The sequence below is a fragment of the Notolepis coatsorum genome (genome assembly GCF_963971535.1).
Source record: "Notolepis coatsorum genome assembly, chromosome: 12".
NCBI classification, from domain to species: Eukaryota; Metazoa; Chordata; class Actinopteri; order Aulopiformes; family Paralepididae; genus Notolepis; species Notolepis coatsorum.
The window spans coordinates 72,688,904-72,704,886 of NC_140176.1; the positions used below are offsets into that span (position 1 = coordinate 72,688,904).

The 15,983-nt window shown below is 44.0% G+C and overlaps 1 protein-coding gene across 1 annotated transcript in view; it reads left to right on the plus strand.

The window, feature by feature from the left end:
- Nucleotides 1-9,147: 9,147 nt before the first annotated feature.
- The window catches only part of prkdc (protein kinase, DNA-activated, catalytic subunit), a gene marked incomplete at its 5' end in the record, with an annotated part of 219,814 nt that continues 212,978 nt past the window's right edge, over nucleotides 9,148-15,983 (plus strand). Inside the window, 3 exons of the mRNA XM_084325881.1 lie at nucleotides 9,148-9,313; nucleotides 13,504-13,580; nucleotides 14,476-14,580. Of these exons, the coding sequence (XP_084182007.1) occupies nucleotides 9,148-9,313; nucleotides 13,504-13,580; nucleotides 14,476-14,580 (348 nt within the window). The remainder of the gene's footprint in view (nucleotides 9,314-13,503; nucleotides 13,581-14,475; nucleotides 14,581-15,983) is intronic.

The window sequence follows — 15,983 nt, forward strand, 5'->3', positions numbered from 1 at the left end:
CTACATTTGTGAAAGGAAGTGAGATGAAGACTCCTATCTTGACAGCAGTTAATGCAAACATGTACATCAAGTGATGGTGTGTTGAAAATGTATTTGCAGAATGTTTTCTTTAAAAGTGAATATTGTTTGAGAATTGTGTATATTGTAATAGAATACACATTTTGGGTTGCATTTGTTATAGTTTAATTCTTGTAGATATTAATGGTGGCACACAAAGGCCATTTTGCTTCATTCATTGAAAATAAAATTACACATCTGTACACAATAAAAGTGGATTTACAGCACCAGATATTTTGTCCTATCCATCCTTTACTACTCACAATGGAGTAACTAACTATTGCATGCATGTTTAAGGGCCACATATACATACTGTACAACTTTCTATTTGATTTTGAACATTCACTTGAGTACATGCAATACTGTATATGTTGACCTGTCCCACAATATCAATACGGTGTGTATATATATATTAGGGATGCACCGAATGGGAAATTCTTGGCCGAAACCGATACCGAAAATAGGAAACAGTTGGCCGAAAACCAAAGGCCGAAAATGATTAATAGAATAGAATTTTTTTACCAATGTTGTTCAGCTACCTGATTATGGAAAAATATATGATTATGGCTAAACTTAACTTAAATAATAAATCTATTATGGGTCCATAAAACATTTATTCAGCACTTCTGAATGCATACAGTACATTAATTCCAAGTCAAGTGGCGGACATGACATCTGTGCTCTACTGAGCGCACCTTTCTAGTCCGCAGATGAATGTGCTCTCTTGACTTTGGCACAATAGACGCGCGATGTGTATTCTCGAGAATGATAATAATAATGCTCTTCAGATTATATTATCAACGACAGACAGCGTCAATGTGAGAAACACAATCCCCCCCCCTCTTAAGTTAACCGCGACGGGCATATAATAAATAAGGATATAAAGCATGTTAAAGACTCATAGAAACAGCGCGCATGTAATGACTGAAGCCACGTTTTGATGACATCATCACAACAACACGTGTTAGGTTACAGGTTGTTTCTGTTTCGGTGATATATTTTCGGTGAAAAAACTCTTTCGGCCGAAAGGCTATTTTTGGTCATTTTAGGCCGAAAACTTTCGGTGCATCCCTAATATATATGCATGATGGAACATACAGTACATGTGGGCGACAGTGGCTCGGAAGGTGGAGCATTTGTCTGGTAATCCGGAGGTTCCTGGTTCAATTCCCGGGCAGCGTGTCAGTGTCCTTGAGCAAGACGCTTAACCCCTAATTGCTCCTGATGAGCAGGTTGGCACCTTGCATGGTTGCCTCCGCCGTCTGTGTGTGAGTGAATGGGTCAAATGTGAGGAACAAATTGTAAAGGGCTTTGGATAAATGCAGCTGTTTACCATTTATATACATCTACGTAAAAACATGGTGTCTGAAAAACCGCAATGTAGGGCTCTCCACCTTTAGATGAGGAAATGCTACAATAAGACTGCTGGAAGGGTCAGTAGAAAGTAAAGTTTCCAACAAACCAAATATTACATAGCAACTATAGCAATTATGGCTGGGCTTTTATTTTAAAAGTCTGGTTTTTCTTTTCATTCTATAAAGAGGTTTGCCGCTGCCACTTTTTTGCCAGTGCTGGATTATGGCGATGTATTCTACATGAATGCCTGTTCTACCTCATTGCATATGCTTGACTCTACTTATCATGGTGTCATAAGATTTATTACTGGCTGTCGATCACTCACGCATCATTGTACTTTATATGCCAAGGTAGGCTGGCTGTCCTTGTCTGCTCGTAGGCTTCTCCATTGGTATACGTTTATTTATAAAGCACTTATTGGTCTTGTTACTTTTTATACCTCTGTACATATCTCACTATCTCTAATCTATTTTACAGTTTACGATCTCAGGATTTATCTTAATGCCTCAGTCCCCAGAACTCGAGTTTGGCAAGAGGGCTTTCATGTACTCTGCTCCCTCTTGGAACGGAGCTACAGGCCCTTGTCACCTTGCCTGATTTTAAAGATCATGTCACAGACATTGCAACGTCTGAATTGAGAGTTTGCAAATGCATTAATAATACATAATGCTGATGCTACATGTTACTAATGTTAAGGACATGGTGGTGCTGGCTTTTTTATCCTTTTGTAATTTGTATCTTTACCTTTTATCTGTCTGTTTTGTCCTGTATGTTGTAACTTGGTTTATTTTTATTGCTGCCATTTTGGTCAGGTCTTGCTGGTATAAAAGAGATCCTTGATCTCAAGCATTTTACCGGGTTAAATAAAGGTAAAAAAAAAAAAAAAAAAAAAGTAATTCGAAATGATGGACATCTCATTTTGGAATGGAATGTGTATATGCAAACATCTAATTAGATATTATATAGCTGTACAGTATACATAAAGATGTATCTAGATACATACACACAGTAAATAACTAACTTCTACATATAATCTGCATATATATATACATATAATGCACATAATTACATACAACACACCCATACACAATTATAATGTGTGCATATTACAATGAGTGTCAACTGTACGCATGCACGTCAAAAGCACAAAGAGATCGGGGAAACAATTATTAAAGCAATAATGGTGATAATAAATAAATGATAAATAAATTTAATAATATATAAATTAAATGAAAAGGCATGGCTTACTATATGAATGAATAGTGAAGGCCCAAGTATTCAGTTTTTCTATTTTAGCACCATTCGTTTTTGCAGTTGATCTTTCTAATAAACAGAAATCACAGGGTTGGGATCATACCATCCTTTAAGAATATATTTGTTTAGCTGCTGTTGATGCTGCGAGAACCAAATCATTAAGTGTCATAAACAAGGGTACCTTAGCAAGAGGATATGTTTTTCCTAGCTGGTGGGAATTCATACCGTCAATCACAAGTTCACTTCCAGGCTACCTTTGCCCCCATGTGAAAATAATGGGGAAACAAATAGAGGCACTTGCATTACTTTCAAAATAAAATTGGCACAGGAAGACATGCAGACACAAATTATGTATACATTTCAAGACTAATAACCTCCACCACATGTTAAGTTAAGGGCAAACATCCATCAGGCTGTGTGATTGTCAATTGATTGATTGATTGAACATTTTATTAACAGATTGCAGAATGGGTACAATACAGTACGGCTCAATACCAGTGATGCCAGTAACTAGTTACTAAGTAACTAGTTACTGTAATCTGATTACCTTTTTCAGTAAATAGTCATCTAACTTGTTACTTTTTACAAGCCAGTAATCTGATTACAGTTACTTTTCCAAGTGGCTGTGAGTTCTGTCTCATTAGGCGCTCTGCTTGGCATCACTCTGCACTCTCTCGCGTACGTGCACGCGCACTGAATAAATTCCACAAATGTACCTTTAATACCAGTATTAGTCTGACCACACCCCTCATCAGCTTACCTTCATAAGCAGGTGTGTGGTCACCTGCTCTCCTCCTTCTCGCTTTCACCACAAGGAAGTGCCTGGTAGTACCCCACTTGACGTGTTGTTAGTTGAAAAGAGTTGTGACGAGTTTACATTGTGCTTAATTTTTTCTTCTCTCACATCTGTTGTAAAGAAAAAGTTTGGGTCATAATGTATTCCGCGGAGAGTAGACCCGCTAGACCTACTCTTCACCAGCGGTTCTCCATTCCCGCCTCCGTCGTGCGCCTTGGTGCTGGGCTGTTGCCACTTTCGTGGTTGCCGACCCAGCCCAGGAGACAGCCGATGGATAGTTTGCCTCTCCGAAGAGCCGAGGAGTCGGTGCCGTCGCTCCGGCGATGGCCTGATCTCGACTCTGGTTCTTCTGGTTCTGGGGAATCGCCCGTTGGTGAACGGGGGGTTGTCTTGGAGCCAGAGGATTTGCGACGCAAACTTTTCGCGTCTGCCCGTTCACGTCGCAAGATGGTAGCGTGCAGACGCGAACGGCCTGGGTTTGGGGAACTGCTGGAGACCAGCGAGGATGCGTCCGGCTCTGGATTTCCGATGGAAACTGAGGACTTCATGGAAGAGGCGAACGGATTCTTGTATGATGGTCCCGTGGAGGAGAGTATCCCTCCTCAGGAGACCCCGGAGGGGGGGGAAATGGCTCCATGGGGCTCCCTGTTCGAGGATGTCGAGGAACCACCTTGGCCTCATCAGCAGGATGCCCTACTGTCGGCCACATCAGACTGTGGCTCCTTAACCAGTCGCAGCCTGCTGCATGTGAGGGATGCGGGGTCGGTGGAGGAAGGTCCGCAGGGGGAACTGCGGGTTTTGTTTCTTGAGCTCATGGCGGTAGCCGCCGCCGCAAACGGCGTGCCGCTGCCGCTGCCATTGCCTGCACCTGTCCCTGATGATCTCATAGGTCATCCCTGGCAGCGTCCCCCAGTGAGAGGGGTGGACGCTGTCTACCAATTTTTCCCCTCGATGGGGGCCTATGTTCGTCGGGGTCAGGCGGTGTCCAACATCATGGGACTAACTCCCGCCTACGTACCAGTTACGCGGGTGTCGGGGTTAGTCAAAGGTATGGGGGAGGGCGTGCCTCGGCTTGACAGTCCAATGGCCGCTCTCCTCTGTCCGGATATGGTGTGGGAACCCCTATGCAAGCCGGTCCTCCAGGGGAAATCGGCTAGGCGATTGGCTTATTGGGGTGACCAGTCATTCATCGCTGGTACACAATCGCTGGCTGCGGCGTCTAACATCGCCCACCTGGCTAGATTTGTATCGGGGATCATGACGGGCGGCACGGATCTGAACGAGGTAAAATGCGATCAGATCACCCAGGCTGCAGGAGCTGTCCTGCATCTTACCCAGGTGCTGGGTAAGGAAAGTGCGCGCCCTGGCCACCCTGGGCCAGCGTCATCTTTGGCTGGAGCAGGCCCGTGTGCCAGAGAAGAAGAGAGCTCCTCTTCTGACGGCCGCCCTCTCCGACGCTGGTCTGTTCAGGAAGGCCCTGCGGTTGATGACCTCAACATGCAGAGAGATGGCAGAGGAGAGATCCATTCTTCAACCCCATTTTCCGCCTCCAGTCTTTGCCGGTGGAGTCAGAAGGCTTCCGCGACGTCGAGCTGTCTCCGTCGCCGCTACCACTGCCTCCGCCGCCGCTGCTGGCCCTTCCAAGAGGGCCAGGGGAAGAGACGGCGCTTCTGCCACAGCCGGCCCATCCACGACCGGAGGAGACGGTAGGGAACGGTTATTCTGCCAAACTCCTATTACAAGACAGGAGCCGGCAGGATTCCCCGCCAGTTGTAGCGGTGTTGCTACTGTATGGCGACGCCTTCCATGAGTTAAGGTGTCTTAAAGGTGTCGAGTTAGGGCGTAGGGCTCACAGTTCTGCTGCGCCCGATTTATGTGTAAACTTGAGTCGGTTGGTCACGTGACTCACAGTTGGCATATCTTTTTCATGACTATAAACTCATGTGGGAAGGTGTTTCTGGGAGGGTCTGGTCTTACACTCTGATTAAAAAGAGTGACTGGATTAAAATCATGTGAAAACAGGTTTTTTACTCCCAGCTGTGCAGTTGGGTCATACGGGTGATGCTTTTTCTTTATTATTATAAAGAGTTGGATGTGTCTATATGGATTGGAAATGAGGGTCCCTGATGGAAACAAGACTAACGTCTTTCTCAGGTCTGCCTCCCCTTAACCAATTGTGTGTATTGCGCCGTACTGGGTTGTACCCTTTCTGCAATCTGTTGGGTAAAGTTTTCATTCATTCATTCATGGAGTTGATTGCATCTCGCCCCTCTTGTCGTTCCCCTGGGCGTCTTGGGGATTCAATAAGATGGTCTAAACAGCCTATTGTTGATGTGGGTATGTCAAAACGCACACATAGTGCTAGCTCAGGATGTTCTGTTGGACATTGGCTGACTGGCGCGCCTTGATTGCTTGGGGTTAAAACAGCGTTTTTATGAAGCAATTGGGATGGTTTTTTTTTCCTCTTCCGACACCCTGTGTGGTTGTCGATGGGTTCCCGTTCATATCAGGGGATGATAACGGAATGGATCTGAACATATGGGGAAGGGTCTCACGCCCTGGGGGTGGGCCGCCGGGCGCGGTTCGTACCGAAACGTCTGGGTGGCGCCTTCTTTTTATGTTTTAGGATCAACACGCATATCTGCCCCTTCTCCTGGGGTTGGCAAGTTGGCGTGGTTAGGGCACAGGACTGGTTCTGGTCGCGCTGGTCCAGATCAGTTACACCCGTTGTCCGCCGGGGATGCAGATCTGCTGTTCTGGTACCCTGAGGGACTTGGGCTTTTTTCAGGGGGAAAATATGCTAGGTCGGTCCGGGTGTCACAGGGTTGAGCGTTATGGAACCCTTGTTGGGTACATTGTATTCTACACTGTCGTAATGGCTTACGGCCGTGCCAACCTGTACGCGCCCGATCTCGTCGGATCTCGGCCGCCATGCAGGTTGGTCTTGGTTGGTACTTGGTTGGGTGACCTCCTGGGACTACCGAGTGCGGGGTGCTGGGGCTGGTCTTCCATTTTTACGCTCTTCTCTTACGCATGGCGAAGAGGGGCCTGTTGGGGTGGTTTTAGCCTCCTCGGGGGACCCTGTGCTCCCCGTATCACCGGGCCCGGTCCGGGGTAATGTTTCGTTGACCCGTAGGCCCGGGATAACCCTGTTGGAAACTGGAACACGGGCTGCGGCAGTGCCGCAGGTGTGTTTTGGGTTTTTTTTCCTGAGGGGTTATGGGACCAACCATTGCATAGGGTAACGCCTGGGTGGTTGGTTATCTGGTGTGTTGCTGCAGTGTCAACTCCCGGGTTCACCGGTTGAGGGTGCCCCTGCACGTTCATGACGTCTGCCGATCGTGTCAGCCTTCTCTGTGGAGGCTTGGTTATGCGACAACGCCAGCATACGCCCCTTCCGCCGGGGCGGCTGTGTTCAGCTGTCCTTTCTGGCGCCTGTCTCGTCCGCAGTCTCCAGGCTAGGGTTAACAGCCTGTTGCCTGGTCTTTTTTCCCGGTGCACTGCCTGCTTCCGTTGGTTAACTCTTGTGTGTTACGGCCATGCTGTCTGCCTGTTGCAGGGCCAGTGTGCCAGACGGTGTACTATTGGGGAGGACAGGGCCCGCTCGGCTGAGGGGGCTTTGTCCGAATACGCTGGCGATGTGGGGGGCGGGGTCACTAAGTGCCCGCCTGGTGGGGTCTTGATGCTGGCATCATGGACTTCTCCGGGCCCCCATTCCAGGGAGTCCAGTCCTTTTGGTGGGTCTGGGTCTTCCTTCGCGCTCCGCTGCTACGGCCTTGCCACAGGGTTGGGTTTGCCCTTGATCCCGTGATTCTGGGGGCAGTAACGAGGTTGTTTCCCTCCGTTCGTTCCCGGGTGGCATGCGGGTTGTGCGTGTGTGTAGTCGTGGGGTCAAGCCACGGTCTGCTCACCCTGTGCGTTGAGTTGCTTGAGTGCCTCTTCGCACGGTCGGGTCCGTCGCCCTCCCGGTAAACCTCTAATAGGGGGGGTGCCCTCCATTAGGGGGGGTCGGGGGGGCTCGGCCCTCCCTGTTCTGTTGGTTGTGGGGGGCCTTCAGCGGGGTGTATTTGTCGGCCAGTGGCTCCGCTTGGCCTCCCTTTGTGCAGAGTGATGCCAAGCAGAGCCCCTAATGAGACAGAACGTTAGGTTATGACTATAACCAAGTTCTGTTAATTAGGGGTGACGCTTGGCATCCGACGGCCGCTGCAGCCCTTGACCTCACCTTGTGGTGAAAGCTTGGGAAGGAGGAGAGCAGGTGACCACACACCTGCTTATGAAGGTAAGCTGATGAGGGGTGTGGTCAGACTAATACTGGTATTAAAGGTACATTTGTGGAATTTATTCAGTGCGCGTGCACGTACGCGAGAGAGTGCAGAGTGATGCCAAGCGTCACCCCTAATTAACAGAACTTGGTTATAGTCACAACCTAACGTTACTATTTAGTTACTATCTCATAATGCTGATGATAAGAGAGCCAGGGGTACAGTCAGCTAGACCGGAGTATGGCCTGATGGCTGATGAGCCAATCATGATTTATGACATTATGCACTTTCAATAAAGCATTATTTAAAAAAAACTGTTGTCATTCTTGTGGCAGCAGCAAGGGGGACGACGACGACGACTTTGTAACCTAGTTACTTTAAAAGTAACTAAGTTACTTTGATAATCAAGTTCAAGTTCCTTTTATTGCCACACGGCCAGGCCGGTGGAATTCAAGCACGGTGCAGGTGGTAGCTGCGACAATACACCACAAAAACATAAAAAGACACATGGAACAGTACAGTACAGAAAACACCACCTAGAACAAATACATGACAGAAACAGTACAGTACGAAAAACTATAGATGACAGTTCAATGTAACCTAGACCAGAAGAAACATAACAGCAGGGGGTAAATTTAGGAGGAGTTGGAGTTAAGCAGTTGTATGGCCTTGGGAAAGAAACTGTTATTGAACCTAACCGCGTGACTGCCCAGTGACCTGAACCTCCTACCAGAGGGGAGGTGTTGGAAGAGGTGATGAGGCGAGCTGGGTGCAGGGGGAAGTAATCAGTAAAGTAACTAGATTACTTTTTAAAGGAGTAATCAGTAATCAGATAATTTTTACAAGTAATCTGTGGCATCACTGCTCAATACACACAATTGTGCAGACCAGAGAAAGACTTTCGTCTTGTTTACATCAGGGTTCCCCATTTTCAATTCATCATAACATATATGACACATAAGTGACATACAGATAGACAGTACTGCTACATCTAGACATTTATGACATACCAGATCTACAAATACAGTACTGTTTGTGATACGAAAAGGGTCTAAAAAAGAGGGTATATACATTTGAGGGGGAAGAAACTGTACATTGGAGGAGGTTGGGTAGGTGGGGTGGGGGAAAGGGGAATGATTTGTGGAACATACTACTAAATGAAGGGAATTAATTCAGTACGGAACTGAAATAATGCAAGGAAACTTATTTAGGATTGTTCAACTAGTGGTAGGCACTAGGCAGATATTATTGTGCCTTTATTAAAAAAGTGTCTTCACTACCGATGCAGTGAGCCCTCTCGGGGCACTTTTATTTTGAAATCCGGGAACGACTTGTTTCCGGAAGTGACGCCACAAGGAGGGAATCTTGTACCGTAACCGCACTCTGCTGTCCGCTTGTTGGAGGCAGAGCTCAGGTCCGAGTATGTCGTCCTCCAACATAAATGTTGATGGAGGAACTCAGAATCTTCTTCTGAAACTTCACGAATTGCTTTCAGACGAAGACACGCGGACTGCTGCGTTAAAGTGTCACGATATCATTGGGGATTTGGGACAGGAGTGCATGCTAACACAAACCGAGAATGAACTTGGTAAGAGACTCATAAGTTAACGTGCTAACGTACAGTAGACCGTAGCTGTGCATGCAGGTGTTTTGGTTCTCTTAGGTAAACTGAAAGCTGTACCGTTATTAAAGTTACTTCTATCCGCAGCATTTGCCTGAAACTAGACAGTTATTTAACTTATCTGCCGTTTAATTCGTCTGCATTCAACTTAATAGTTAGTTAGCTTCGTCGTTGCTTTCCAACAAGTGTTTTCCAAACCAAATGTAATGCCAGCTACAGTACCCATATCTCCATTCATATGATGAATTGAAAATGGGGGAGACGAAAGTCTTTCTTTGGTCTGCATCCCCTTAACAATTGTGTATATTGAGCTGTACTGTATTGTACCCATTCTGCAATCTGTTAATCAAGTGTTCAATCAATCACCCATTCTGCAATCTGTTAATAAAGTTTTCAATCAATCCAGAGTATCCATTATCTCCAAACTTGATCACATCTTCCATAATTTCCAATTCAACGTCAAGCTGTAGGCAGATTGGGGGCGGGACTGCAGAATACATTTAATTAGGCCCCGCCCCCTGATTAAAAAGTCCCTGCACTTTAGTCTGAGCTGCTACTAAAGATTTTTTATTATGTATATTCTGTAATGCCGCCAAACAGTGGCCTCTAGGCAAATATCCTCTCTTGGTACTGCACTTTGTTTACATTTTTTGTTTTGTTCTGATGTGTGGGTTGGAGTTGAATTTCATTTCATTTCAAACCTTTATTTATATTTGTGAAGACACTGGGGTTTCCCTCATTTACAGTGACAACGAGTTGCATACAGAAATAACTCATAAAAGCATTTCAAATCAAACAACATGTCAAGAAAGAACGAGGACAAACAAAGAAATTTACTGAAACCGGTTAAACTTGATAGATGGTAAAGATCAAGGTCCTAAACTATACAACAGAGGGGAGAATCTCAAACCTTAGTGTGTTGGAGGTCATTCCATCAAAGGAAAATGCAGATTTGCCAAGTTACGTGTAAACTTGGGGGACCTTAAAGGGGAACTCCAACATTTTGGGAAATACGCTCCTTTAGCATAGCTTAGCTTCATCACTGGAAGTGAGGCAGGACAGTAGCCTTACAGTGCCTTACAGTGTATTGCAAGGTCTGACATTGACCAAATTTGATATGCATGACCTTGGTGGGCTCTAGGTCAACTCCTGAAAAGGGGGTCAATGTCAGACCTTGCAATCAAAAGTTAGGGGGCGCACTGAAATTATGGCAAGGGTTATTAGCCCCCTAACTTTTGATTGCAAAGTCTGACATTGACCCCCTTTTCAGGAGTTGACCTAGAGCCCACCAAGGTCATGCATATCAAGTTTGGTCAATGTCAGACCTTGCAATACACTGTAAGGCACTGTAAGGCTACTGTCCTGCCTCACTTCCAGTGATGAAGCTAAGCTATGCTAACGGAGCGTCTATTCCCAAAGCTAAAATGCACGCACAGAGACAAAAAAGGTATGTATCTTCTTGTCTAACTCCAGGGAAGATGTTAAATAAGCTAATTTCCCAAAATGTTGGAGTTCCCCTTTAAGAACCTTATGAACTAGCCAGTCAGTAGTGGGGGGCAGGTGGCGCACGGAGATTACGTCCGTCACCAACACCGGGAGACACTAGGATTCGCCTGTTCGAATCCAGCTCCCGGCGTTGCTATCAGCTTGGCTGGCCCCTCACACTGATACAATTGGCCGTATCAGAGGGTGGGAAAGCTGAAGGGTGGGTCCTGGGCGTTGTGGACAGCGACCCCTACAGTTCGGTCGGGGCGCCTGCTCAGCGAGGGCTGGAACTGAGGAGAGATAGTGTGGCCTCCCACACGCTACACTCTCCCCGGTGAGAGCCTGCGCGGCCAGGTTGGCCTGCCCCAGGCTGCACATGCGTCGGAGGAAAGCATGTGACAGTCTCCGGTCTCCCGGACCAACAGTAGGGGAAAGTACGCAACAACCAGGAAGGGTGGGATGGGGAGAGAAAATCGGGAAAAAGGAGGGGAAGAAAGATAATAAAAAAAAAAAAAAAAAAAACTAGCCAGTCAGTAGAACTAGGTTCTACAATAACATTCCAATTGTGTTGTGATAAGGATAGGGGAGGGGTTGCTATTACTTGCCACATTTCAGGCTCTGCCATGAGATGTCTGGAGATTCACATAGATTCACACTATACTATTACTATACTATTACTGTAAAGGTACACGTATCCGAACCGTTTCAGTGTGTACCGTACCGAACGGCTGTGTAGTGTACCGAACAAATACAACGGTATGTTAACACTTTGACTGCCATGAAAAGTCTTTTCACGTCATTGCTGGCCATGCTCAAGTTGCCGGGGGACGCTGTACAGCGTCCTTATATCAATATTTCAAAAATCTGCGATCGGATTCATATGCCCCCTCCGCTGGCCTGAGATCCACCAGCAGGACCCACTGAGCTCTCTGGCAGTTCAGGAGCGCCATCTGGTGGCCGATCGGCGCAATCGCCAAACAGGATGTTGAATAGAGGTTGTCATGACGACCGTAGTACTTCCGGGCGCTCGCTATAGTTCATGGGACTCTGGCTCGTCACGCTACACGGTGATCGATTGGCAATAACTCGATAAACAACATGATTTGGACGTATATACCATTATACAAGCTGGAGATGGACCGGGTAAAAATATATCCCATAATGATAAAATTTCTACTCGACGATGATCGCCAAACGGCGCGCGGAGACTGGGGTGAGTTTCAGCATGTAACGTTACCGTCTTTGATACTAACTGCTATTATCAACATTTGACCCACATTAGATGATTGGTATAACGCTGCCCACGGAATTATAAACGCCCCCTCGCCCATCCGGTCAACATCAGATGACGTGTAGTAACTTCTAGAAGTACGTCTAGTTGGAAGTTTTTATATCGCGCTGATTGCCATCAAACTGTATTTCATCATCAATATAATGCATTTGGGGCTATATATCACGTTCTGGAGAAAGCTGCAGAAAGAGATGAAAACATACTTATACATTAGACCATACTTTACTATGAATATGTGAATGAAAAAGTTTAACGTTGCTACACAATGAACAATACATATAGGACTTTGAATGGGCCCTAATAATGGCAATGTAGCAATAGAATTTAAAAAGTTATAGCCCTGCAAAGAAGGGGACTTTCTCCATAGACAAATAGCGCTGGCAATCTATGGTATATCATGAATTTAACCTTAGGCAACCAAAGTGTTAACCACTAACGACCGCCCACCGGGGGCTGTTTTTTTCACAATCTAATATAATAATAATAATAATTATTATTATAATTTTTTTTACAAGTCGATTATTAATTTCAATATAGAATATTCGTTGACAGCCCTACAAGTACAATTAGTTACTGCACACTACATCACCCCTGAGTGGAACATGGAAAGCCAAACTTTCCCCCACTGTACCGAAAACCTGTACCGAACTGTGACTTCAAAACCGAGGTACGTACCGTACCGTGGTTTTTGTGTACGGTCCGTTACACCCCGTCTATTACTATTTAAGTTTTACTTTTGTTACCATGAAAAGAGTTTACTTAACCTGCCTGAAATAAACATCTCATGAAAACACAAGTAGATATTCCTTGGCTGACTGACTTAAACAGAAAAAGTGACATTTGATTCAAGGGCTCATTTTTGTGATGTTTTTCATCCAACCTGCTAGCGTTCATGTGTCGGATGAAACATTGCAACAATAGCAATGAAGCCTAAGTAAATACGGTTATTCAAAACCTCTGAAAATATGGCTTTAAGCTACTAATATTTTTTAACATTCCTTTCTACTCCACTCTACCCAAAATTATGTGATTCTCTCCATGTTTACCTTTTAATTGTGGCTGAACTAGCCAATGGTGGCGCTGGTCAAAGCGTCACGTCACAACTCAGAAACTCGGGTATCAAAATCTTCTCAGACTTTGTGACATTGTTTTATCAATTCGCTATTTCTGGGTAAAAAAAAGTGTTTGTCTGATATACCCAACACCACATGAACGTAGCAGTAAATACAAGTGGTGACCTCTGTCTGGTTCCATGATACCCGATTTTATGAGTGGTGACGTTACATTTAGCTGACGTTCAGCTTTACATGGAGTATAGTTGCTATTAGGCCTGTAGTTTTCTGTTGAATTCTAACTCCTGTTGTCGTCTTTGTCAAAAAAGGTTTACAGACATCCTTACTGTTCTCAAAAGAATTTGGACTTCTCAGCTTCCTCAGAAAGTCCCTGGCATCGGACCAGGTAGGTGTCTGAGACCCATTAGTATATGAGGAAAAAGCCATGAAACAATTACTAGATGATATGCAAAGCCTTTCAGTCTTTCCATGAACATTACAACATTGTCGGCATTTGACGTTAAAATGTCTTTCGCATTAGGGTTTTTTCAAGATTCAAGAGTTTTATTTGTCACATACATAAGACATGCAGTGAAATGTAGATGGCCATGCCCGCCTGGATTGTAAAAAAATTAAAAATAAAGACATGATACGAGAAAAAGTCGTAAGAATAAAATACAATAATATCAAATATAACATCTTGCCAAAAGGACTACAGTTGCGAATTAGCCAGCTGGCTAAAACTGACACATTTACAGAAATGTTGATTAATGTGTACTGTTCTTTTTAAAATAAACTGAAACTGAATGCTAAACATAAGAGTAAAAGGTAATAAGTAATAATATACAAATATACAATGGGTTCGGGATATTGCAAAAAGTAGTTTTTAAAGTGACGTCTTTGTGAGGCCTCTTTTAAATCTCATGCTTACCAGAGATGTTCTGATAATTTTTCACAACATATCTCATTCAGTATGGAAAAAAACAAACATTGACTGACAATTGTGGTTGATGAATCGACTAAGTCGGGGCAGCCCTCTTTCTTTTAAAGCCTTGAAACAGTATACCATGAAAAATAGCAGGCATCAACATGCCATCTAGAATTGGATGTGGTCAGTGTTGTTATAGAAATAGCTTACCGGTATCAACAATATCGTGGGGAAAAGTATATTGATATTATTTCCCCAACTCCTAGATTTTACTTGACTTGAACCAGCAAACAAGAGTATTAATATTCATACATCTTTTTGATATAGAGGAGGTGGCCTGTTGTACATTAACACACAGACTTCTGTTTTTCAGCTGCGAGAAACCAGGGTGGAGATCATATGTTTTCTGGAGCCGTTTTTAGAGCGAATATGTCAAAAGGTCAAGGGTTGGGAGAAGACCTACGCCATCGATATTCGGGTCAGTTCCCTATCCGAAGCAATGTTGAAAATCTTCTTTCCACTGAAATGATCTTTTTAAAAGGTGGTAATGAAATCTCAAGTTGGAATGTTTTTGAATTCCCTTTATTCACTTTGCCGCCATGTTTATTTTCTTAGATCCATGTGAACGTATTCACTTACATATAAGCTGTTTCAAAACAAAATGAGTCCGGTCCTCATGAATTTATCATTCCACTTGAGCTTGAGCTTGTTTTCACTATTTCAGTGCTTGAAGTGGTATTTTATTAGCAATGTTTTAACATTGACGTGAATGGGCTTCATTACCAGCCAAGCATCACAGCCAACTGGCATTGACATTGCATTGCCAGATGGTTCTGAGAATGTTTTTTTGTCATTTGTCATCATGTGTCAGACTAATTACTGATAAAAGAAACAAGCCAAAACATATATATATTAGAGGTGGGCATAGATTATTTTTTTTTAATCTAGATTAATCTATCTGCAATCCTGGATTTAATCTAGATTAATCTAGATTAAAATGGCTCAAAAAAAAAAAAAAACCTGCCGAAGGCATTCAAAATGTGTGTTCTACCCAAATAATGATCAGAAGTAAGTCCTTACTTTTTCTTTCCTCCTTATGTTTCTCAGGCCAGGTGGCCCATTACACCATGAGCCCATCTCCCGTTTCCAAAATGCATTACAGACTATTTGAAAAAGCTGTTTTGCTATGATAATTGGTAATGAAATATCAAAATAATGTTCAATAAGATGTACTTGTGTTTAATAAGTTGTTTTATTCAGAAGTTAACACAAATAAATAATATTACCAGTACAGTACAGTATCTAGCACACTCTCAGGAGCAAAACAGAAATAATCATTTCAAACTTGAACTATGTGACATGGCTTGAATCAACTGCTCCAGTGGAGTTGCTCAGTGGCCAATGGTGTCAACTGTGGTTGTACTGGGCAGCTCCCAGGTGTGAATGGAACTGTGTGAATGTGAAGCAGGGCGTTCCTGAAAAAGAGCATCTGTGCTCAGCGAACCTACCCTGGGTAAATAAAGGTAAAAAAAAAAAAATGTATTACATTTTTTTTTTTTTTTTTTTTTTTTAGATTAATGCATTCATTATATTATCGCGCGATACTAGTATAGCGTTAACGCAGCACGTTAACGCCGTTAACGGCCCAGCTCTAATATATATATATATATATATATATATATATATATATATAACATACATTTGAAATTATATTTAAACCACGTCAGGTGTGAATTTGATGTCATTGCATCTCATAACTACTTTTGCAGAATTACAACATAAAAGTCCATTTATGTGAAATTCCTCTCAAAACCTTTGTTTGAATTATTACAAAAAACCTCCACAGACAGTATGTCCCTGCTTATCCCTTTCTTTATTTCC